The 25,538-nt window shown below is 38.5% G+C and overlaps 2 protein-coding genes and 1 long non-coding RNA gene across 4 annotated transcripts in view; all 3 read right to left on the reverse strand.

Annotated features, from left to right (window-relative positions):
• LOC107716820 (uncharacterized) overlaps positions 1-5,805 on the reverse strand; it is a 15,585-nt gene extending 9,780 nt beyond the window's left edge. The window contains exons 1-2 of the long non-coding RNA XR_001637256.1: positions 5,383-5,805; positions 1,105-1,211 (exon numbers count right to left, since the gene is read on the reverse strand). This is a non-coding gene — a long non-coding RNA (uncharacterized LOC107716820). The remainder of the gene's footprint in view (positions 1-1,104; positions 1,212-5,382) is intronic.
• A 2,833-nt stretch (positions 5,806-8,638) lies between these two features.
• On the reverse strand, positions 8,639-13,957 carry mchr2 (melanin concentrating hormone receptor 2). Its single transcript, XM_016523401.1, has 5 exons — positions 13,783-13,957; positions 13,061-13,295; positions 10,608-10,802; positions 10,080-10,199; positions 8,639-8,951 (listed from the first exon to the last, which is right to left on the reverse strand). Exons 1-5 carry the CDS (start codon positions 13,955-13,957, stop codon positions 8,639-8,641), a joined length of 1,038 nt encoding a protein of 345 aa, XP_016378887.1.
• Positions 13,958-22,182: 8,225 nt separating this feature from the next.
• The window catches only part of me1 (malic enzyme 1, NADP(+)-dependent, cytosolic), a 92,112-nt gene continuing 88,756 nt past the window's right edge, over positions 22,183-25,538 (reverse strand). For both annotated transcript variants that reach the window (XM_016523453.1, XM_016523454.1), the window contains 2 exons: positions 22,575-22,673; positions 22,183-22,461 (listed from right to left, as the gene is read on the reverse strand). In XM_016523453.1, coding sequence (XP_016378939.1) covers positions 22,294-22,461; positions 22,575-22,673 — 267 coding nt within the window. In that variant the 3' untranslated portion in view covers positions 22,183-22,293. The remainder of the gene's footprint in view (positions 22,462-22,574; positions 22,674-25,538) is intronic.

Consider the following 25,538-nt stretch of genomic DNA (forward strand, 5'->3'; position numbering starts at 1 on the left):
TAAAATAACTGAAGCTGTTTACACTGTGAAATGAATATCTTACTTACAGATTCATACACACATCTGTAGTTTGTTGTTTCTAACGAGATAATTCGCCAGAAAGAGGTATTCAGACAGCTAGTGAGTGAAGAAAACACAGGCATTTTAGCGATGACTCATCTGAACACCTCTGATTGGTCATTGCATTCATAAGCTCAACAGCATCGTGTGTGATTGGTTATAATGCGCAGTGCTGTAAAAACGTATCTGTCTCAGCGCCAGCCAGCGAACGCAGATTTGAATTTAGCTGCTGATGATATGACGTGCTGAACGATTTAATCACGCTGGTGTGATTGTATCAAATATACAAAATATTATTTGTCTTTTGGAAGCTGCATTCAAAATCCACTTGGCTCAAAAATCTGAGGGGGCACGTGCCCCCTCACTTTGAATGGGCATGACGCCTCTGAGTTATACACACTATTAAAGCGTGAGAATTAACTTGAGCTAGTCTACAAATGCCTCGAGCCTTGGTTTGCGGTCTAACAGCGCTCGTCAGTGTCAAAATAATTGAGACGTTCAATCAAATCAAAGTAGGCGGGGTTTCCTATAATTAATTATTATAATAATAACTGCAGCCAACAAGAGATGTTCTTCCCACACAGCATTAAAAGAGGCTGTATCTTTGAGTCTATATATAAAAAAGTTGAATGAGTGCAAGAAAGTGTAAAAGCAACCCTGATAGTTATAGAAAATATACTGTGGCATTAGGTCAACATATTCTAGATTCTTTCTGTTTGACAAACTCAGACCAAACTACATATACAATTACAAAACACTGAAGTCCCGATATCACAATTGCACACTTTCAAAAAAAAGTACAAAAACTGTCACTTGCAGAACGCTTTCAAATGATACCAATATGCACACCTTTGGGGTAAATATAATACAAAATTTAAAGGGTACTGCCCCAGTGACAGCATTTGTGCCGTTTCTTCTGTCAGTACGCCAAATAAAAAGAAACACAATATTATCACATCATGAGATATCAATATAATATTGTACCAAGGTCCCTGCTGACTCCCAACCTTTGGACTAGTCTTTTATCTGATTGAATTTTATTACCACACACTGTTGTCCATTCATTCTCTTCTTTTGGATCTTTCAGTCTTTTCTTGTCTCAGGTGATGATTGAAGGTGAGTGGTGGTGGAGCTTGTGTCTGTTCAGTGACCTGGAACAGGAGCAAACATAAGAACATGTCAAACAAAAACTCAGCGTACACATGCATCTCTTAAAATAGCTGGGAAACATCACAACATCATTAAACCAGCGTTTTGCTGAGAAACCACAATGTACTCTCCACCAATAGGTCTCTGCAATTTTGATATTATGCATCTATACAAGTCTATTGTTGTTATGACAGCCTGGTGATCCCAGGGGCCATTTTCAATTAAGCCGCTGGCTGTTTACAGGTATTGTGCTGGACTTGTTGTACCCATGCAGCCGGCGCACTTGGCTATTGTGCCAGGGCACAATGGTTAATGAGCTATCTACCCACGAGGACCAAGCAGAACAAATAGACAATGTGCTCTTCCCTCCTACAAAACTCTCTTGTCTAACACATACACACAGACAATGCGCTGCACCTCTGCCACCGAACACACCAATCCAAGACCGACTACTGTAAATATAGGCTACTGCGAGCTCTCTCCTTTGATCTCTGTTTGCATTTCAACATCAAATGAGCTGACCTAACCTTCTCCTTGGGCCATTTAAATGGTAATGTGTAGCAGGGACTGGTTTGGGCAGCCATTCATCTCAAGGTCAAGAGGGCGATCAGACGTGCTCTCTCTGGATTAGCGCAAGACAACAAATGTGTCTTTAACCAACCACATGCACAATGGAGTGCAGTTTTGACACTGTATGATTGAATAAGAGATGCTTTGACCAGAACTGGTCAATGAACAAAATCATAGAAAATGATTGACAGCCAATGAACTGAAGCTTAACTGTTATGTTTCAAACACAATAGAGTAGAAATAAACAGTGTAATTACTAACACTATAATTTATAGCATACAGTTTTTATAACATTACAATTTTTCTTTTATTTGATTAGACAAGCTTTTGTAAACCTGCTGACACAGCCAAAAAAAAAAAAAAAGATTATCATGAATAAAGTTAAAATAGTTACATTTATTAAAAGAAACAAAGTAGAAATTACAAGAAATAGGGCCTAGTTACACTGCAAGATATACATGATGTAATTGCGAGATATAAAGACAAAATATAAAAGTTATGAGAAAGTCAAAATTACTAGAAATAAAATTGTAACAGAAATATAGGTTTAGTCACACTGTGACACAAAGACAATATTGTGAGACACACTGTAACAATTCATGACAAAAATTGCAAAAAAATAAAGATATTCAAGAAATATAAAGTCACAATTACAAGAAAAAAAACCTTGTAATTACGAGTAACTAAGTTAAAAATAAGAGAAATAAAGTATAAATTGAGAAATATTGTGCTTCGCAATATAAATATGTAATTGTGAACTGTCATTAATAAGAGAAAAAGTCACATTGGGAGATATAAAGCCGAAGTTATAAGAAATATATAGTTATAAGAAATTATGAGAAAGTTGAAATTGAGAATTATCACAGTCTGATATATGCAAATATAAAGTCATAATACGAGACAAAACCACAAAAAACAACATCAAAATTATGAGAAACAAAGTTCTAAATACAAAAAACAGCTGAAATTTCGAGAGAAAAAAAATTGAAAACAAAATGACAAGAAAGTCAAAATTCCGAAATATCACAATGTATTGTATAATAAATACACAATCAGTCACATTAAAAAAAAAGTCACATTAAAAAAAAAGTCACACTGGCGATATGAAGTCACGATTATGAGAAATAAATTGCAATTGTGTGATATATAAAGTCATTTTTTTACTCTGTGGCAGAAGCAGGCTTTCATAAAAACAAGCCAGACCAGCACTTGTTACAAGTAGCCTACAAACCCTTCAGAAATGGAGCATTACACATGTTCATATTCATGTTTAGTGTTACATTAACTGTATGTCATACAAAGACAACCAGTAACATCTAATGAACAGAAAAGCAAACACACACAGAAGCGCAGGTCTTCTCAAAGCATTTGTGAGTGGCTTATTGGGTAGGTGACATCACATGACTCACGCTACAACAGAGTGCATGCAGGCAGCCAGAGCAAATCCAGTGGCCCTTGAGCAGGTAAGGAGATAAAATGCTGTCCGGATTTACATGCCACAAGTGATGCAGAGAAAGAGCCACCTCGCTCCACACTGCCACATCAAAGCAGGCCAGGTTATTAACGGGGCATGAAGAGCACTGAAGAACTCGTATCACATCTCACTATTCCGATTCGAAACGTACAACACACACACACAATATTTTAAATGCCTAATTCTGACATTGATGTGAGGCCTTGTTCACTGTCAATGCCCCTCACAATTCATTAAGCAACTTATTGGGCAAAAGATTCAAAATGCATGTTAATTTAATGGGGTTTCTGGTTGGGGGGAAATTATATTAAAAAAAAAGCTTTGATGTTCACAAAACTTGGCAGTCAATCATTTTGCACTGAATTACAGCATTAATGAAGAACGGCGAAACAATGAGGGACGCTATTGTTTCAAACACATGCATGTTAATGTTCTCCATTAGAATGCATGTAATCGTTTCAAAAACCATTAAAGTGGCCCGGTTCGTGTTCGGTACAGGTAATTTCTGCGCCCTTTGTCTTCTAACCTGCTTCTAAGGTTAATCTGATCATGTACACTCTTAAAAATAAAGGGGCTTCACGATGCCATAGAAGAACCTTTTTGTCTAAATGGTTCCATAAAGAACCTTTAACATCTGAAGAACCTTTCTGTTTCACAAAAGGTTCTTTGTGGCGAAAGAAGGTTCTTCAGATTATAAAAAGGTAAGAAAGAGATGGTTCTTTGTGGAACCAAAAATGGTTCTTCTATGGCATCGCTTGAAGAACCTTTTGAAGCACCTTTATTTTTAAGAGTGTACATCTTAAACTGCCTGATACAAAGGTAGATCAGTTCAACAAACCCACTCAGTTGCTACTGATTTCAAAATAAAACCAAGGCCTTTAATAAAAAAAAAAAAGCAGCTACTTACTCCACCTGTAGTAAAGCAGTCATATAAGACTTAAGGGTAATAAATTCTACCAAGCAAGAATACCCATGGCAGAAGCATTTCAACAAGATACACACAACAGGTTAAAGCCAAGCCCACCCACACTGATTTAATTAAAATGCAAACAAACTTTAATGAGGCTGTTAAAACGACTTATAAAATGACAACAAGATTACATTTTACTCCCCGAGTCTAAGAGTGGAAGCACGCTGACATTTATACAGGCAAACAGAAGTGATAGATTGAGGTCAGATGGAAACTGTGTCTTGGTTTGTCGCATTTTCAGCATGTGTTGATCCATCTGGAGTTGTGAAGGCTGGATAATCAGCACAAGCCACACGAGCATGTGCCGCGGTTGCGGGAGCGGGAAATGTGCAATGTGCACCATGCTTTTGCATAGTCAAATAACAACTCGGTTGAATCAATAATTTTGGTCCACTAAACATCACGGTTACCTCACACAAACTGAGAGCAGCTTTTATGTGAAAGAAACAGCCTTATAGAGGCCTATATTTTTTATACTTTCACTTAATCACTCTGAAAATATAGTAGCATCCAAATAATGCTTATAATCATCCTAAAAAATTATTTATTCTTTAAAAGATAGTTCTAAAAAGGATTTATCCTAAGGGATAGTTCACCCAAAAAATGGAAATTCTGTCATCATTTGTTTACCCTTATGTCATTTCAAACCTGTATGACTTTCTTTCTTCTGTGGAACATACAATAGGTATTTTTCCCCTCTATACAATAGTAGTAAATGGTAACCAAAACTGTTTACACATTCTTCAAAATAACATCATTTTATTTCAATATCAGAAAGTAAGTCATACAGGTTTGGAACCAAATGAAGGTCAGTAAATGATGACAGAAATTTCATTTTTGGGTGAACTACTCAATTTAAAGGGATAGTTCACCCAAAAGTGAAAATTTAGTCAAAATATGCAACTAAAAGAGAAAAATATTCACAAATATCTAACACATACTGAATAGTAAACATCTGATACATTATTATACACAGTACTATTCTACACCTGTATAGTTTTTGATTTAATGCCTCCACTAAAAACTCACGTGACCTGTAGCTGTCTGTATTCAGTGTCTTTGGGACAATATGAAGTGTTTTATGAAATAAAAAAAATTTCCTTAATGTGGATGGAAACCCAAAATTAACATTTTTAAAACCAATAAACTACTCACTTACCACTATGGGTGTCCAGTGCTTCAGTTGAGGTCATGGGCAGGTGCAGTGACGCTTGATTCCACACATTTATTAGGCCTACAGCCTTCACAGCAATGTTTAATCTTTAGGTCAACTCGACTATATTTATGGTTTTCACTCTATTCTTGTGTAGCAGGCAGCCCCACATTGATTCCAAAACACAAAGGCGCTTCCAAGTCGAAGGAATACTGCTATTGCCTGTTATTTCTTCGATTACAGCTCAAAATGTATCACAACGAGCACAGCTAGGTTCCCAAGGGAGAAAGGAAAATTAATTAAACGCGACTCTACTTCGTGCTCACACTTGTCATCTTATATCTCGGGCTTTTCACCACCCTCGCTGCACACATAGCGAGAAGCCTGTTCCAATTAGTTGTCAGGCCCTTCATTCTCGCTTGGTTTCTGCGCGTGGTACCCGCGTGCGAAACAACAGGCTGTCGGGAAACCTGCGCGCACCACTGCCTTACAGGCGAAAACCTGTGCTTATCTCTTCACACAGGTTTCACCATGTACAGAGACGTCCGGGAATATTAATCTTACATTAAAACGATTAAATAACCGGTCGCTCCAAATTGTTTTACAGTTTTAAAGATTGGTGTTTGCTTAAAGTTGGTTATGGAAATGGGTTGGTAAAGTTGATGATCAAGAATGAAGATGTCAGCGGAATGAAGTCCACGTAAGATATTTTTTAATAAATCAAAAGCTAATTGTTTGTTTAAATTTGCCAGTGCATAATATTAGGGGGGGGGGGGTTAGTGATTTGAATATTCACAAGGTCTAGCACGTGATAATAGAAAGGGCTAATGTAAATAATGACCGGTTTTACTGTATAGTATCTAGTTTACGGCTATGTACGAAATAACTAAATAAATTTCCATGAAATATAAATTTCAGTTGAAATTATTTGAAGATTGGCTTTTATGAACAAAAATAGTCCTTAATATAGTCCTTAACATCCAATCACTTCTAGTCTTTTTTCTTAAGTTTTATTCTCAGTCAATTTAATACTAAACTGAATTCTTCCAAGACCATTTTTACAAAGGTATTAACCGTTTTTACTTTCTGCGTTGATAAGAAAATAGAGAAATTCGCGAAAGTAGACTCGGTTTGATGCTGTCAACTCTGTATGCTGGGGAAATTGTCACCACGTGCCCTCTACTGGTGAAAAAATAAATAAATAAAGTGGTAACTGTACGTCCAGCAGATGTTTCAGATATCTGTGGATATGCATGATCAGAAATATGCGGGGTTTTCCATTTTAGTGACATAAACAGGAAAATAGTTCCACTAGTAGAAAGCAAATTTTTCTTCTAATCTTCTATCAATCCTACTACTAATAGAATTTTGAGGGAAAATCGGCAGTACAGTAAAGATATTCACAAATTCACAAAAAAGAAAATACTCTTAATATACATTTAATATTATTTACAATGCAATACATCTTTCAAAAATAAAATAAATATAAAAACAAAAGCTGTTGTGTGAAAAACATGACACAAACAGGCAGCCAAACTGCTGAGGTGGAAGTAACAAGGTCAATGCCATATGAAGCAAGTCACAAACAAGGTCAAACAATGTCAGATTAGCTGCAGCAGCAGTAGTCAGTCATCTCGCTCACAGACCAGAATGATGACGATTGAGAAAGAGAAAACTGATGGAATGGGGAATATACACAATGTGAGCAACTGTAGAAACAGCAGAATGTAAAAGCACCTTGTTGCCCAGGCATCTTTATTGCTGCACTGGAATCAGTGACAAAGCCAATAGCACAACAGTTTGTATGTTATTGTATTGAATAGTATTATTGAAATGCATGGTCTCAACAAACTATTGTGACACTGAAACACTAATATTGACAATTATTTGAACACACCAGTTGGTATTTTGCCTCTGGCTGGTTTACTAGGCCATAAAAGGCATAACTGAGAAACAGAGAGAGACTGAGCATTCCGGTGAGTTTTCAGCCATTGCCACCAGGCATGCTTTAGGTCAGACCAATGTCTGTCTGTCTCTGGTCTGGTCAGAGAATTGATTCCACTCTGGGAGCTGGGCTGCAAACAGATCCCTGCATCTCTGCCCGTCTGGTCAGTGACCTCACTCTTTAGAGCTGACAGCCACTTCATCATGTCCAGTACACACCAGACAATCCCAAAATGCCCTTAAAGGATTTCTGCATGACGGCAACTTTTTGGCCCGAGCAATATTGATTTCTCTTGTGTGTAACAATGGTAAAGCACTCACACAAGATGAGTGAAAACATGCTCACGTGCCTCAATACATTCTGTATAGTACAAAGCAACCTTTAAATACATTTGCTGGTATGATGAATTTTCCTTTAAAACCTGTTGATAATGCAATATAACATTCACAAGATAATAACATCACATTTTCAAATGTCACATACAATCAAGCTAAAAAAAAAAACAGAGACATATAGTACAAAGTCACAATGAGATCTACTTCTGTGCCCTGAACACAGTTATTATTTATTATTATCATAATCTTTTATTTTATCCAGTGTTAAACACTGCAGACCACAAATGAATGCAGTCTGAAACTGCCAAATGCCCCTTCAAAACATTCATTCAATTTCAATTAAAGGCATGGGTTGTGTGCCATTCAGAATCGAATTGAACGTGCCTTTTCAATTGAGAATGCCATTTAGGTTTCACAATTTGAATTGCATAATGGCAATTCAAATGTGAAATGTAAGGAAATATAATTTAAAATAAACAATCTTTGAAAAGTCAAGACTAAAATAAATGCAATGTAATTTTCAGTTAGAAAAGTGAAGTTTGTAAGAACAAACTTTGAATGTTAGCTTGACAAAGGCTTTTTTTTTTTTAGGTTTTAAGATTTATAGGCCTTATGGACAGAGATAGATAGATAGATAGATAGATAGATAAAGAGATTTTTACACAACCCTTATCAAATGAATTGATGCACAGTACATATGCTGTAGAGTAAATTACTACAACTAAACAGTAGAGGGAGCCAAAACACCACATTAACCAATAAATAACAACAACATTTACAACGCTTAGTGTAAAAGGTGCAAAACATGCATACATGCACATATAAAACATCCCATGCCTCCTTTATGAAATCCTTCAAAACAAATGAAAACAAAGAACAGGAATCTTTCTCCAAAACAATTGTGCTTTGCCTAAGACCAACAAAGGCTTGTGCATTGGTTCTTTCATTTGCAGTGCTATGTGTGTTTCAGTGTGAATTCAGTTTAAAAACTGGAGTGGGGGGCCTGGATTTCCCGTTCCACACTTGGCATGCTGGGTGTATCCCGACAGACCAGCCTGTGGCGGAAGTGTCCGCTCAGCAGAATGTAGATGAAGGGGTTTATGCTGCTGGCGGCGTAGCTCAGGCACACAGACAGGTAGTAGCAGGTGTGGTACGCTAATGAGGGGCGAGGTATGCTCAGGTTAACCAGCTGCAGGACGTGATACGGCCCAACACTGACCAGGAAAACTGCTACGAGAACCAGGACCATTTTAGTGAGGCGGACCACACGCTCTCGAGGCAGGCTGGTGTTATACCTGAGAGAAAGTAGGGAATGTAGGATTTGGTCCTAAAGTATGTAGCCTAAACATGAAATATACATTTAGGGTAGTTACACACAGTGTTCTAATATATAATCCTAAGTAGGCTAATTACAGTTAAAGGTACAGTTCACCCAAAAATAAAACATTTGTTATCATTTACTCACCCTCATGTCATTCCAAACCAGTATGACTTTTTTTCTTCTTCTGTGGAACATAAAAGAAGATTTTGACGAAAGTTGGTAACTAAACAGTTTTGGTTCCCACTGATTTGTCCCATTGACAAGAAATACAATGGAAGTCAATGGGAACTGAAACTGTTTGGTTATCAACATTCTTTGAAATAAATTATTTTGTGTTCGGCAGAAGAAAGAAATTACTGCAGGTTTGCAACTGCATGAGTTATAATTTTTGGGTGAACTATCCCATTAATATGTAAATACCAAGGCAGAGCAAAGCTTAATGGAATATTACGGTTTCAAGTTATAAGCTCAGTCGACAGAATTTGTGACATATTGTTTATCACATCAAAATGAATGTCCGCTTGTCTCTCCTTTTCTTTACTAAAAGCAAAAAACTGGGTTGCAGTGAGGCATGGCAATATCATGCCATAAAACCTTAAACCCTGAAAACTGTATAAAATGATTATTTAAACATCTTTACAGCTCAAATCGTACACAACTTTTAACAGAAATAATTATGTAGGTGCTTTTATATAATTCTTAGCTTAGCTAAATCGGCTGCATTTATGTCCACTGTATATGTATTTTTGTTTTTAAGAAAACATTGTATTGAATCTGTAATATTTTTGATAGATATTACTTATAATGCATGGTTTAGCCCATAAATTCTACATCAGTATGCACTGTCAATCTAAAACTAAAACATTTCTATTGTATAAGAAGGATAACTCTCGAAAGGGATATCACATCTGCACAGCTTCATACGAGAAATTCACTTATTCACTTTGCAGATATTCCCTTAATGGAAGGCAAATTAAATATTAATGAAAGAAACCAGTGTAGACCAAGCTAGAAAAGTCAAGCCAGTGACTTCACAAGCAATTAAATTGGCAGATTTGCCAGTTTTACATCACATACTTGCTGTAATGAAAGGAAAAGTCACCTGTGAGCCTTTTTGTTCTTGCGATACATTCTCCAGGAGTAGCAGAGAATCAGTATATAGCAGATGAGAATGAGAGGTAATGGCAGGAAGAAGGAGGTCACAGTCTGGTAGAGTGTATACCTACAGATATAGGAGGACACATGCTGTCAATCATGAGTGAGAAGAGCCTTAAACCCTCCACATCTCCCTCTCTACAGTAAGTTTCACGTCATTTATTTTAATTAAACAAGAAGGATGGATTCCTCAGAGCTGCAGACTTCTGTACATGCAATTTTCTGGTGAAGAGGAAAAGATACTGACAGAAAAAACAAAAAACTATGGTATTATTGTGTTGCTTAAAAGTGAAGCTTAAAAGTGAAGTTTTAAGTTATGTGCCACTATGCTGAAAGGCAGCTTTCACAGCAGATAACAACAGAAAATTCAGTCAAAGCAAGACTATTTCAATAAAAAACAAGCGATCGAAGAGATTGAAGGATCATCAGACCTGAGTAGCAGGTTATAGTACACAAGTAAAGCAGAACCAATTACCAGAGCACTTCTTTGGGAGAGACCAGGTTAAGGGAACAGCTCTCTAGCCCGTCCCTGAAGCGGATCACTTTGGCATAAACCCAGGCAGGCAGAACCATGATGAAAGAGGCCGCCCACACAAACAGGTTAATACGGATCGTCCTGGATCTGGTCCTGAGACTCAGTAGGCGAAATGGATGAACAAGGGCCAGGTATCTGGAGGACAAAATATAAAACAATGTAGATTTTACTCCCCATATGTGTATTTTCACAGAAATGCGTGTTGTTTTATCATTCAATCAGTTGTATGATATCTATGAGAAGCAAAAAGTTCGATTTAAAAAATCCATCCATTCTAATCATCACATATATTATGTAACAATTTATGAATATGATATATTGTGCAAAACATATGTGCGAAGAATCTGACCAAAAGTGTGAGAATTCACGTGCAGCAATAACTTGATATTTTGCTTTTTGAACTTCACAGCACTTTGGGGTCAAACTGTTGTTCTTAATTGTACTGTTTAAATGAATAATGAGTTTACTTGTCTTATCTATAATTGTGGTAAGAGTGGCCTCTAGTGGTGAGATTACAGAGTCGCAGCTCGAAAGGAGACGATGATGCAATTGGTTTGAACTTTGTGCTGCATAAAAGCAACATTGCTGCACTATGAGGCACAATCTGAAAACTATATGCAATGGAGAATATTCACAATGGAGAAGCTTCATCAAAACCTAATCAACTTTTATCAAATGCCATCATAGCTCTAACGATTAAGTGACTAACAACTCACTTAAAATCATTCTCAATGATTTCACTGAGAATCATAGGTAATTCTTAAAGATTTTGTCCAAATCTGTGATTAAATGCATGCACAAACCTTGAAGTCTTCACTACAAAATAAGCTATTAAATATTTGCACCATTTATTACAATATTCATTCAAAACAAAAACAAAATGGCTGGTGAAAGTGGTGATGTATCAAGTACCACTGAAATATTTATTTGATCTTATTATTTTCTGTTGCAATACATGTCCTACTCTCTCAAATTTTGGGGTAAATATATTCTTTATGTATTTATTTACAGTTGTGCTCAAAGTTATTCATACCCTTGGTAAATATGATCAAAGAAGGCTGTGAAAATAAATCCGCATTGTTTATCCACTTGATCTTTCATTCAAAAATGTAAAAAAAAAATCTAACCTTTAATTAAAGTAAAAAAAAAATAAGAGGACGTGTGTCTATATTGTCCTAATGCACGGTGAGGAGTAGAGTTTGAGTGGCCAAGTACTCCAAGGATCACAGCTGAAGAACTGCAGAAAATAGTTGAGTCTTGGTGTCAGAAAGCCTAAAGAAAAAAACAAGAAAAAAAAAAACTAGAAAAGAAAACGCTCTCATCCAAAAACAAACTCCAGCATATTTATTTGCTAGACACGACTGGAACATTAAACGGGACTGGGTTCAATGGTCAGATGAAACACAGCAAACACTCAAGATGGGTTTGGTACACACAGGGATACAAAAGTACCCCATGTGTACAATGAAATATACTGCTGGATCTTTATTGTTGTGGGCCTATTTTTCTGCCGGAGATCCTGGATATCTTGTTCAGATAGATGGCATAATGGATTCTATAAAAATAAATTTTAAAGCTTTTGCCCTGGCCAACCCAGTTCCCTGAGCTGAACCCTATAGAAAATGAGTGTGGTGAACTGAAGAGGAGAAGCATCAACATGCAGCTGGAAATCTGAATCTTTGCGTGAAAAATGAATCAGATGTTAAATGTATAGCTGTAGCTTCTCACTTAATTCTTATTTTAATACAGCTATCCAATTATTAAAGCTACCAAATCCAATTACAACCTTTCAATCATGATTTAAAAAATGTTCTTAAATCTTCATAAACATCCTTTATTATTTGCTGTGATCGCATTATGGTTTGTTTTTCTTTGAAATTCGACATATTTTTTAACTACCTTTACACAGGTATTCGTCTATGTATAAAGAGAAAATTTTCAACCGTATATCCCACCATACCAGGTAGAGCTATTGTGAAATGTGAAGGAAGTGGATTATGTTTTCCATAAGCAATCACGAATTTAACACGTCATCAAGTAAATGTGTTGTTTTATTTTTTATACAAACAAATGCAAAGTAAATAAATTAAAATGAGAGTTTTCCTTATCAACTTGTAAACTCACCTTAAAATAGTCACCAAAACAAGAATATTTCCAACAAGCCCGGTGGAGCACAAAAATCCAATAAATGCAGGGAGAATTTTGGTTTCCGTGACGTGAACAATGTTATAATACTCGAAAAAAAAAATGGATCACTAGTAAAATGATTATTGTTATATTTGCAGAAAAAAAACACTTAATAATGCTTATCTTAATAAAGATCTGGAAATCTAATTCATTTCTTTTGAGCATGATTTGAACCACACAGCATCAATATTGCACTGATTACATACCTGTCCAGACTCATAGCGGTCATGACTGCAGCGCACGCCACCTGGTTGCAGTTATCAAGAGAGGTGATGATGGTGCAGAGCGTGCTGCCGAACACCCAGTGCCCTCCACGCGCCCACTGGTGAATCAGGAACGGCATGACCGTCACGTGGATCAGGTCGGCCACAGCCAAATTCCCCACATACACATCTGGCACTGTCTTTTTGGCAGACCTGCAAGAAAAACAAGAAAGAACTCGTTGTGATCTGTGATCCCTTGATGAGATACTGCTAAAGAAACATCAAATCAGTGAAAATAATTATGGCAAGTTGTAAGCGGCAATAAACAGGATTATGTAACCTCCAGTGAGTGACAGCTCCAGTGCGGTTGGGTCATGGCTAATTCCTGAATGAATCCATCCACTGGAGCAGTGAAAATCCTCAGAGGAATTCCTTCACAGCTAATTAAAGAGGCTACTCATATCAGTCTTTTCTAGTGCCATGGTCCACAGCTCACATTACTGTTCAAATCAGCCTCATTACTGTTTGGTGTGGCCCTTATGTGCCATATTTCAGAATATGGTATTATTTATGTATGAATGTATGCATGTATGTAGACTCTGTCTGTATTTATGTATATATGTATGCATGTATGTACGTATGTATGTCCAAGCAAAATTAATTGATACTTTTTAATTTTGATGGTCAATAATTATGTTCATAATGGAAAGCAAATGAAAAAAAATCTGTGCTGTATATATATATATATATATATAGGAGAATTTTGGTTTCCGTGACGTGAACAATGTTATAATACTCGTCTGCTGGATATCCTGCTACTGTCTCATTAGCGCACGTGCTGTTGTCTAATTTGAGCGTAAAGTTCCAAACAACAGGTTCCAACTCCACCATGGCGTTCATCATTTGCGCTGAAATGCGGCACACGTACTTGTCTGTTCATGGAAAGTCCTCGTGGGTTTCAGCATCCTCATCATACCACACAGTGCGCACTGGCGTCTCCACTCTCACCAGCGCGCGCACATACGCAGCTCCTTGTTACCAGTCCGTGACTCACTCCAACTCGATATCATTGACTGGTATTATTGATAAGGATTTTACTCGATTTCATCGGTCCTTCTTCATTAGCCAATCAAACTGTACTATACCTATTGAGCCAATTTAACTTTATTGATTATTTGCACCGAAGTGGAAAGAATGTGCTACATTTACAGTGTAATTTAGGAAAAAAGTAACAACTGAAACATATCAAAAGACATCAAATATACAGTAAATGTCATTAACACTTGGCATAATTTATTTTTTTAATCAGTTGTTTTGAACACTGATAATAATAATCAATGTTTCTTGAGAATGATTTCTGAAGGATCACAAAACACGGAAGATGGAGTAATGACGGCTAAAAATTAAGCTTTGACATCAAACGATTTTTTTTTTGTTCAAATAAATGCAGCCTTGGTGAGCCTAAGAGACTTACATTTACATTTATATGCAGTCTCACAAAAAAAAAAAACCCTGAAAATGTAAGAAATTATGCTTTAATCAGGGCTCCATAAGAACCTCTTTTATTTCACCTTGTGAATTCATTGGCAAAAAAATATTTATATTTTACATTCATGCATTAGTCAGACAATTTATTCAAAGTTGCTTATTCAAGGTTTATTTAATCAGTTCATGTATTTCATTGCAATTGAACCATGACCTTGGTGTTGCTAGCGCCACACTGAGCTACAGAGAAAAAGCCAAAGAGCCTCCCATCTGATCATTTTCTTAGCAAGGTTAAATCAATCCTTTGGATGAGAAAAAGTATTAATGATATTCATTGGCATAGCTGTACCACCATAAGCAAACTCCCTGAATGAAAGAGCCTTAATGAAAAGCAAACGGTGCTATCATGCAGTGTTCCTGCGTAGTGATACCTTGGTTACACTTCTACATGTGTCAACACTGGCCATAAAGTACAGTGAAGATCATAAAAAGACAACTTCTCTTTTCTAACATGGAATTTGCCTTTTACAATTTCACATTTTCTTTAAAAAAGAACACTTTTTTATATTAATGTACTGAAGCCATAACTGCACATATAGTTCATATGAAATGACAGGCAGAGGCAGAAAACTTGTTTTGAGTGCATTAAAAATGAATCAAAGGCTTTATCTTAGAATCCATTGAGGGCAGTAGATCTCCTTTCCAGTGTGAGTTCCTTATCTTTATTTAGATTTCTTTAAACATTTATCTGCAAAATATCACCTTAGATGTCTGCTACAAGTATAGGAAACTTCTCATTAAACATGATTAACATGCACATCCCATGATTTCCCACTGTGGGAATGACGTAAATGTGCAGCTAAAGAATGTAGCCTTAGATTATAATTGGAGTGTCTTAAATTCTCAAATTTTTAGGGTATTCCCAAAGGAACAGCATGTTCCAGCAGCATAGATCTTAGCACTTGGTCCATGTGCAACAAATTGCAGTAATTGAGATATCCAGGTAAAGAGAGATGAGCCTAAATCCATTATCTGAATACTTATTAAACACTGTGCACTGCACAGACCTTTTCAAATGAACAAATAATACATTATATTTCCTTAATGGAATTTTGTATTGGTTTTACAAACTCTCTCTCTCTCTCTCTCTCACTCTCTCTCTCTCTCTCCCTCTCTCTCTCTCTATATATATATACATACATACATATATACGTATACATATGCATATACAGCAGGTAAAATAACTATTGAACACCACCATTTTTCTCAGTAAATATATTTCTAAAGGTGCTGTTGACATGAAACTTTCACCAGATGTTGGTAACAACCCAAGTAATCTATACATACAGAGAAAATAAAACAAATAAGTTCAGAAATTAAGTGCTGTGTAATAAAATGGAATGACCCAGGGAAAAGGTATTGAACACGCTTACTGAAATTTATTTATTATACTTTGTACAAATGCCTTTGTTGTTAACGACAGCTTCAAGACGCCTCCTGTATGGAGAAACTAATCGCATGCATTGGTCAGGATTGAGCCCATTTTTCCACACAAACAGTCTTCAAATCTTGAAGATTCTGTGGGCCTCTTCTATGAACTCTGATCTGTAGTTCTTTCCATAGATTTTCTATTGGATTCAAGTCAGGTGATTGGCTGATGATCTTCATCATCCTGGTAGATGGCAGCAGATTTTTTATCAAGAATGTCTCTAGAGTGTACAAGAATGTATCAAGAATGTACATTTTTCCATTCATCCTTCCTTCAATTATATGAATTTTGCCAGTGCCACACCATGATGTTATTGGGGTGATGTGCAGTGCCATTTGACCTCCAAACATGGAATGTATTATGGCATCCAAAGAGTTTAATTTTGGTCTCATCGGACCAGACAATATTCTCCCAGTATTTCACAGGCTTGTCTAAATGTGGTGCAGCAAACTTTAAACGAGCTTCAACATGCTTTTTCTTCAGCAATGGAGTCTTGCATGGTGAGCGTGTCTACAGGCCATGGCGGTTGAGTGCATTACGTCTCTAGGTTACGTATGTAACTATGGTTCCCCGAGGGAACGAGACGCTGCATCGAGAATCGCTTTGGGAACGCCCCTGCGTGACCGCGTTCTGAAGCACGTGTAAAATCAGTCCAATGGAGCAGCGAGACGTCATGAGCGGGGTGACGTGAGCACCAGGAAGTATAAAAGCGCATCCGGCAGAGCGCAAGTTAGCTTAGATGAAGTAGCACCTGGAGGGATGCAGGGAGTATGGCAAAGAATGCGAAGCGAAGGGGGATTCCCCCTCGGCGAAAATCCCTTGGTCCTGTGCCACCACTGCAAGGGTCTCATGTACAGCAGGCCAAAAGGTATCACCTTGGATGCCGCTGCCATCAAACCCAACAGCCTCTGAAACTGTTTGACAGTGAGTGACTGGCCTTCTCTTACTCTCTTGACTGTCATGAGGATTGACTCTATACGAGCAGGAGACAAACATGCCTGCATCGTGGTAGAATCCCACACCACGCCTAAATAAGTGGTTCTCTGTAGTGGAGAAAGAACACTCTTCTTGGCGTTTAGTCTTAACCCCAGCTCTCTCATATGGGCGAGGACGACATCTCGATGCCGAGCCGCCATCTGCTCCGATTGAGCTAGTATTAACCAATCGTCGATGTAATTGAGTATGCGGATGCCCTGGAGTCGCAGAGGAGCCAGAGCAGCATCCACACACTTCGTGAAAGTGCGGGGTGAGAGTGACAGGCCGAAGGGAAGAAATCGATATTGGTATGCTTCGCCCCCGAAAGCAAACCTCAGGAACTTCCAGTGTTGAGGAAGGATGGAAACATGGAAATAAGCGTCTTTGAGATCTATCGTAACAAACCAGTCCTCGGACTGGATCTGAGATACTATCTGCTTGATAGTGAGCATCTTGAACCAAAGCCGTTTGATAGCGCGGTTCAGAAGACGGAGATCTAAGATCGGACGCAACCCCCCCATCCTTCTTCGGAACGATGAAGTAACGACTGTAAAACCCGGACGCTCTCGAGAGAGAGAGGAGGAACACGTTCTATGGCCCCCTTCCTCAAGAGAGTATCTACTTCTTGTTCCATTACCAGAGCCTGCTCGGGGCCCACTAGTGTGGGGATGACCCCGTTGAAACGAGGCGGACGAGAACCGAACTGGATTCTGTAACCTTTCTCTACAATCTGCAGGACCCATTGTCAGATATTTGGTAGAAGTTTCCACGCTGCCAGAAAATCTACTAAGGGAACCAGCCTCTCGAGGCTGGCCTCTGGTTTTATTAGAGGAGCCAGTTCGGTGCCCTGAAGCGGATGACCGGCAGGGAACAACCGACCTGACTGCTGTAGCCCCTTCACTTGAGGGGGCGAGCTCTTCCGTGCCGTACCGTTGCCGGGCGGCAGCAGGGATTTTCGCTCGTCGGAGCTCACTGAGCCCTGAAGCACCGAGGTGGCAGGGGTATCAATGAACCTCCGTGAGGGCACCGAGGGAACAACCGACCTGACTGCTGTAGCACCCTCACTTGAGGGGGCGAGCTCTCCCGTGCCGTACCGTTGCCGGGCGGCAGCTGGGAATTTCACTCGTCAGAGCTCACTGAGCCCTGAAGCACAGAGGTGGCAGGGGTATCAATGAACCTCCGTGAGGGCACTGAAGGAACAACCGACCTGACTGCTGTAGCACCCTCACTTGAGGGGGCGAGCTCTCCCGTGCCGTACCGTTGCCGGCGGCAGCTGGAATCTTCGCTAGTCGGAGCTCACTGAGCCCTGAAGCACCGAGGGTGGCAGGGGTATCAATAAGCCTCCGTGAGGGCACTGAGGAGGATTGGGCACCGTATACTGAGGTGTTATCCTTTCCTCTCCAGGTGGGCTGCCCTCAGGGACCTGACAATGGTAGGACCATTTCGCCGAGGTCCTCTTAGACAAATAACGGTCCGCAGATCCGTTTTCGGTCTAGAAGACCCCAACTGAGAGCATCGCCCCGACCCCCGATCTTTCTGTGGAGGGGTGCGGGTTGCAACGCTCTGTTTTTGAGACTGATGATATGAGGAGCTTGATGGCTTGGGCTGCTGCCGCTCAGCAGCCCCACCCCTGAGCAGGTCAGCCTGGTATGCTTGTAACACCGCCATGGTATGCAAACATGCGCCAGCCTGACCTACCGCCGTATAAGCTTTCCCAACCAGACTCGATGTAAGCCTAACGGGCCTGGTGGGAAGCTTCGGGGCCTTCAGGGACGATGCTGAGGATGGGGAGAGATAGCTCGCAAGCGTCTGCTCCACCACTGGCATCGCCCCATATACCTTATCATTCAGCCCCACGATGTTCTTTTGAATAATTCGAGACTGTGGGGCTGTAATACGGGATGAGTACGGTTTCTCCCACGATCTTGACACCTCAGCATGGAGATCGGGGAAAACGGAAGGCCCCCGTCGTGTTCTCTCTTCGGGGGGAAGAAACCGTAGCGCGGGCTTCCGATCCCTGAGAGGGAGCCGTGGATCTAGCGGGTGAGGACCGAGAAAAGGACGAGCCCGTCTCGGATCCCTCCGCTAAATCCACCTGCGATCCCCACGACAACAGTCTACGCTGTGCCTCGGCAACAGCGGGACCGCTGCCAGCAGGATCGCGAGCCTGGCCGCACTCTTCAAACATAGCCAGCCGCTCCTAAACAAACAACACACAGATCGTGTGTATCCCCCGCTGCCAGATAGCGTGGGCAGGGAGGCACACAACGTCTGTAATGCCGTTTGCTCGCCATAGATATTAGTTTAGACTTTGACATATTCTTTTGAATGCTTGTGGACTGACAGACAACAGTAAATAAGACTGACACATACACGGAGCGCTATTGAAGAGCAGATGCTAACTTGCGCTCTGCCGGATGCGCTTTTATACCTCCTGGTGCTCACGTCACTCATGACGTCTCGCTGCTCCATTGGACTGATTTTACACGTGCTTCAGAACCAACCAACTCTGAGTTAAAACTTGAACTCTGGGTTGACTTACTCTGAAATGGGAAACTCTGAGCTTTCGGTTTCAGAACAGCTGAACTGAGTTAGTTCAATCGACTCTGAGTAGGTTGACTCTGAGTTAAGCATGTGGTCACGCAGGGGCGTTCCCAAAGCGATTCTCAACGCAGCTCGAGTTCCTGAAGGGAACTTATTGTTTTCTTTGAAACAATTGTACCTGCTAATTCCCGGTCTTTCTGAAGATCTCCACAAGTGGTCCTTGGCTCTTAGAAAACTCTTCTGATAATTTTTTTTACTGCTCTGTCAGAAATCTTGCGAGGAGCACCTGGTCATGGCCGGTTTATGGTGAAATAATGTTCTTTCCACTTCCGGATTATGGCCCCAACAGTGCTCACTGGAACATTCAGAAGTATAGAAATCCTTCTGTAACCAATGCCATCAGTATGTTTTGCAACAATAAGGTTGTGAAGGTCTTGAGAGAGCTCTTTGCTTTTACCCATCATGAAATGTTTCTTGTGTGACACGTTGGTAATGAGACACCTTTTTATAGGCCATCAGTTGGGACTAAACCAGCTAATATTAATTTCCACTGACTAGGGGCAGGATTGCTTTCTAATTACTGATAGATTTCTGCTGGTGTCCTGGCTTTCCATGCCTTTTTGCACCTCCCTTTCTTCATGTGTTCAATGCTTTTTCCCTGTGTCATTCCACTTTATTACACAGAACTTAATTTCTGAACTTATTTGTTTTGTTTACTTTGTATGTATGGATTACTTGGGTTGTTACTGACGTCTGGGGCCCGTTTCAATAAGGAGGTTCAACCAACTCTGAGTTAAAACTTGAACTCTGGGTTGACTTACTCTGAAATGGGAAACTCTGAGCTTTCGGTTTCAGAACAGCTGAACTGAGTTAGTTCAATCGACTCTGAGTAGGTTGACTCTGACTTTAGCGCGTGCACCACGGCTATGAAAAGCCATGATCAATGGTGAATATTATGATTCACCATGGCAACAGCACCCGACAAAAAGACATTTGCATTCTTCAGAGTCAATACAAGCCCAGTCAACAATTTGATCTCACAGTGATCTCACCATGAGCTCCCAGGATACTTGTGATGAGGTCACAGTGAAATAAAAGTGTAACCTCACAGTGCCCTCAATGAATGCTCATACTAATGTGAGGTCAAAGTGCACTCACTGCACAGAGACTATGTTGCAGCATGACGCTTTTTATTGTCACCATTGTTGAGATTCATACACTGATTCTTGATGTTTCGCTTTGTTTTTAAATGACACTGCAGTTCAAAAGGCTTGTGACTTATCATGCTTTTAAAATCCTTCATAAATTATTACACTGTTGGATCTGTATAATCAAAGAGCTATTATAATGATAAACTTTAGATTAATAACTCCTCACGAAGACTGCATAATGAATCTGGGTGAAGATTGTGTTGTTATCATCAATAACATGGTATCCCACGGGCAAAAAAATATATAAAATAATAATAATATAAGTGCATTTTTCTTATTTTACAAATTATCTGCCAATAGGGTAAGAAAAATATGGCAGCGGCTATTTACACTAAGTGGAATTAGCATACTTTCTTAGCCATAGATCCTATATTTACAGTAGGCTAAGTGCAAATATCTCTAGATGCTATTTACACAGTGAAAATAGTGATATATTCTATTTACCATGTAAAAGTAGCAGTTCTCTGCAATAAGCGTAAATAATAATTAGATGCTATTTATATACTGGCGGATACATACTATTTGCACCTCAGTATTGTTGTACATTAACCGGATGCAATAACATAGAGTGTAAATGATTATATTTATTAAAATTATAAATACTTTTATCATTATTAAAAACTCGTTAGGCACTTTACTTCCACTTTTAGAGCATTTTCTTCATTTTTATTGAAAATAAATTCTAATGTGATATGTGATGGGAAAAGTGAGAAGAGAGAGCTCGGCAAAAGTCGGACTCGAACCTGGTCAATCACATCCCAAGCTAGTTCTCCGCGGCCAACGCTTTAAAGCCTACACCATTTAAGCCGTTATTCATGCGCGTTGTATTTAACCTTGTGTGACATTGGCATACTGTAAATTTGCACTTAGTAATAGACACTCCGAATAATCTTGTTTTCTATTTGCATTAAGATCATTTTTGTTACCACACTGGCAGATAATTTTACTTAAGTAAAATGCACTTAATTTAGGTCCCCCCAGGAAACAAGACTAAATATCGTATATCATTTTCTTATATAGAAAATCCATCTTGATTTAAGAATTTTTAGATATTTGTACTTTTTTGTTAGATATTTGAGAATTGGAAATATCTCATTTCACATGGAAATATCTAATTAGTTAATCAGTAATTAGTTATGGTGTTAAAATAATGTGCATGAGGGTTCTTTATATATCTGGTGCCAGAATTCCACTTCTATTGAAGAGAATGACACATTGAACTTGATAATTAATGGCATTATACAACACAATTCTTTATATGCTCTGATGAAAGCAAAAACAAAAAATATATATAATGAGCTTCCTCAATGCTGGACATTTCCTCATGAATCCCGATTAACATATATCACGAATGGACCATGGACATTGTAAAGAATTCCATACAATCTATTGAATAACACACTATCACAAAATTACAATAAATGACATTTTATTGAGGATATTTTTAAGGTTTACAGTAGTGTTTGTTATTATAATCATGTTAAGAAATCACATTTAAAAGATAATTGTCATATAAATCTCATTTTGGGAGCTCACAGTTTACATGTTTGGACAGTCATGGCGTTCTCAGGCCAGCTGTACGAATCCACTGCAAACTCTTCATAGTCTGTGCTGCAGATGAGCGAACGAACAAAAGCCTCTTTATCGTGCGGCTCCGGATGCAGCGTTGCCATTTTGCTTTTGTAGGCGTACTCCACAATCTGTCATGATGTACATAAAAGAATTATTTTAAAAAAACACAAGCACAAAGAATCTAAATAGCGACATGCATGAATCACGGCTGTAGCTTGAGATGTTATTGAGTCGAGCTCACCTTCACAGCCAGCTTGATGGACACTTCTCGGATGCTGTTGAGAGGAGGATACAGACGCCCCTCTGCAAGATTCTTTTCGGTCACCTGTTCTGCTATAGCCTGTAAACACAGGTCAAACTGATGATTATTATGGACTTAACATATAGACAATGTGTCTAATTACACCATTTGCGCACATGCACAAGAGTTTGAATGTAATTATTCTTCTCTTGTTTGTTTTTGTGATACAACTGCATCAAATATTCATCCTGTTTTTCCACTGGTTATAGACATGGATAACAAAGGCAGTAACAAGTGAGTTTTTCTTGCCCGTGATCAGCCAGATTTAATAAAAATTAAAAAACAAAACAAGAAAGAGACCAAAATAATAACTAAAAGATTTATTTCACCTAGACTAAATCCAGATTTCTGTTCGGCCTCTGGAACCAGTGTTGATATTGTTAAAGGTATTGTTCACCCAAACTTCTTTCATCATTTACTCATCCTCATGTCATTACAAACCTGTATGACTTTCTTTCTTTCGTGGAAGACACAAGATAGTATCTTGAAGAATGTTGGTAGTTAAAAAGTTTTTGGTTTTGCATTGACAAAAAATAGAATGGAAGTCAATGGGAACTGAAATGGCTTTGGTTATCAACATTCTTCAAATGATCTTATTTTGTGTTGAGCAGAAAAAAAGTCATACATGTTTAGAAAAACATGAGAGTGAGTAAATGATGAAAGAATTTGTGAGTGGACTATATACCTTTAACTAAAACTCAGTGGAAATAAAACAGAGATGAAAATGAGAAATGTTGCCTTGACAATTACCTACAATTAACTAATAAAATGACAAAAGAGCAAAATTACTAAAACTTAAACTAAAAAACAACACTTTGTGATACAGAATTAGAACTACAGGTCAACTGGTTAATTAACTGCCAGAAGGGCTTGCAGCTTTAATTAAACTAAAACCAAAGCACAGTTGCGGTTTTCATTGTGCCACCCTCAAGATAATTTCTTTTTGTAAATACGAATAGAGTCCAAACCTTTTGCAAATAACATCAAGGCATAATAAATCACAATTAGCTTTTGTCATTTTCCAATTTAGACAGACAACAAAATTCTCCAGCCACCATCAGCTGTAGTCACTCATTATTCTTGTTGCTCGTTATCTTATTGGTTTATTTACATAATTTTCCCATCTCTCCCTCTACTTCTCTCAGCTATTTGTTTTGTGTGCCATTTCAGGTCACACTCCTGAGACTCGATAGCCCAGAAACATAACTTTTTGAAATACACAAAAGGGTAGTAGGACCAGCGGGGATAAAGAAATTAAGCACTCCCTCCTGCTGCCCAATGCTGTTTGAAGTTCAGACATCCACACTGCAGCTTCAGTGGAGCAGGAGAAGAAATCCAGCTCACGCTCAGCGTACATCAAACCACTCTGAGCGGCTCTAAAGAGATAAATCTCCTTTAGTGGCACATGTTGATATGATGTGTGGGCCTGTATAGCCTTGGCTAACCTTTTAGACTGCAATGGGCTGTTTCCAGCAGAACAGGACAGTGGTTCATTGAGATTCAAACCAGCTCTTTTGTTTACCCCGTCTGATGTAACCATCCACAGTACCTGACTACAACACTGTCTGGCTGATATCAGGTGAAACATGGAGAACAGCTTGACAGATAAGTTCAGCAAAATACAAGATGACATTGCGCACAGTGATAAGATGTTTGCATATTGTAATGGGATTCTATAGTTTATATTGAGCATGTAAATGTAAAGTGGTATAAGGGCTGGAAAAAAATTTCGATTTTCTGATTATACATCGCACAAACCTTAAGAGAACTAAGCACTGATGATGTATTTTTTTTTTATTCCTTTAAAATGTCTCTTGAAGCAATTAGTTGCAAAAACCATATCATATAGGCAAAATTTGCATCAGGGTATAATTTGGAAAAACATTGCAAAATTGGCAATGGGCATTGGGGGTTGGAAAATTCAACACTTTTTTTTGATGCAGTAAGTGGAAGCACACAAATGAAAAATAACATATTTCAACTCGTAAGGACACAGTCGTGAAATTTAAGAAACTTCAGTATTTTACCATTAAAATACAGCAATAAATATTCATAGTGAAGCATATTTTATAATTAGTCATTTTAATATCACTTAATTTAAGAAATATATGACGAATAATGACAAAACGGTTCAGTAAACACCAGAAAAAAAACAGAATAATTTTTGTACCATTCCATGAATAGGCTCTACTGTGTGATAATATTAGAAAAAAAGTAATGCCCACAGCCCCACACTGGCTTTTAGCTACGCTTTGTAATGGTCTCAAATTTATGTTGTGTTCAACATTCAAGGACATTTGAGCCTTTTCCCATTTCTTGACACAACATTCTTATATTGTGTTTATACTGTAGTTAAATTTGTTCACAAAGTGTTTAAAATGTTTTGCCATTTTGCGACTTTGGCAAGCTATGGCAGTTAATACGCACATTTTTACCCACCAAAACTGCGATACATTTCAGATTTTCAGCAACTGTTACACACAGTTTTACCCAGGCCCTGTTGTTAATTTTTTTAAATGACTATTTTTGTAATGTACAAAGATGAAGGTTCCTTTTATACTTTAAATCAATAGTTAAGAGAGAATTACTTTCATTTAGACAATGTGGACACTGTAACTATAGATAAACCCTAACAAACTGAAATTGAAATAAAATAAAATCGAATCAAGAAATGTGTATTAATATATAGCCCTAAGAAATAGAGAGTAAACGATGGAGACAACAGATTAAAAATAAATAAAAGATTAGAGACAGACTCGAGGCCGGTTTGGACGGTAATTGTTTCTCATGGGGACATAAGGTATTTTCAACATTTACAGGAGCTAGTCTGTGATTTTATAGCTGTCCGAATCCATTTTGTCTGTGTTTTATTCCCACCACCTGTGTAAAAATTGCCGGCCAAAT

The sequence above is a fragment of the Sinocyclocheilus rhinocerous genome, unplaced genomic scaffold (genome assembly GCF_001515625.1).
Source record: "Sinocyclocheilus rhinocerous isolate Xijiao unplaced genomic scaffold, SAMN03320098_v1.1 scaffold300, whole genome shotgun sequence".
Classification (NCBI taxonomy): Eukaryota; Metazoa; Chordata; class Actinopteri; order Cypriniformes; family Cyprinidae; genus Sinocyclocheilus; species Sinocyclocheilus rhinocerous.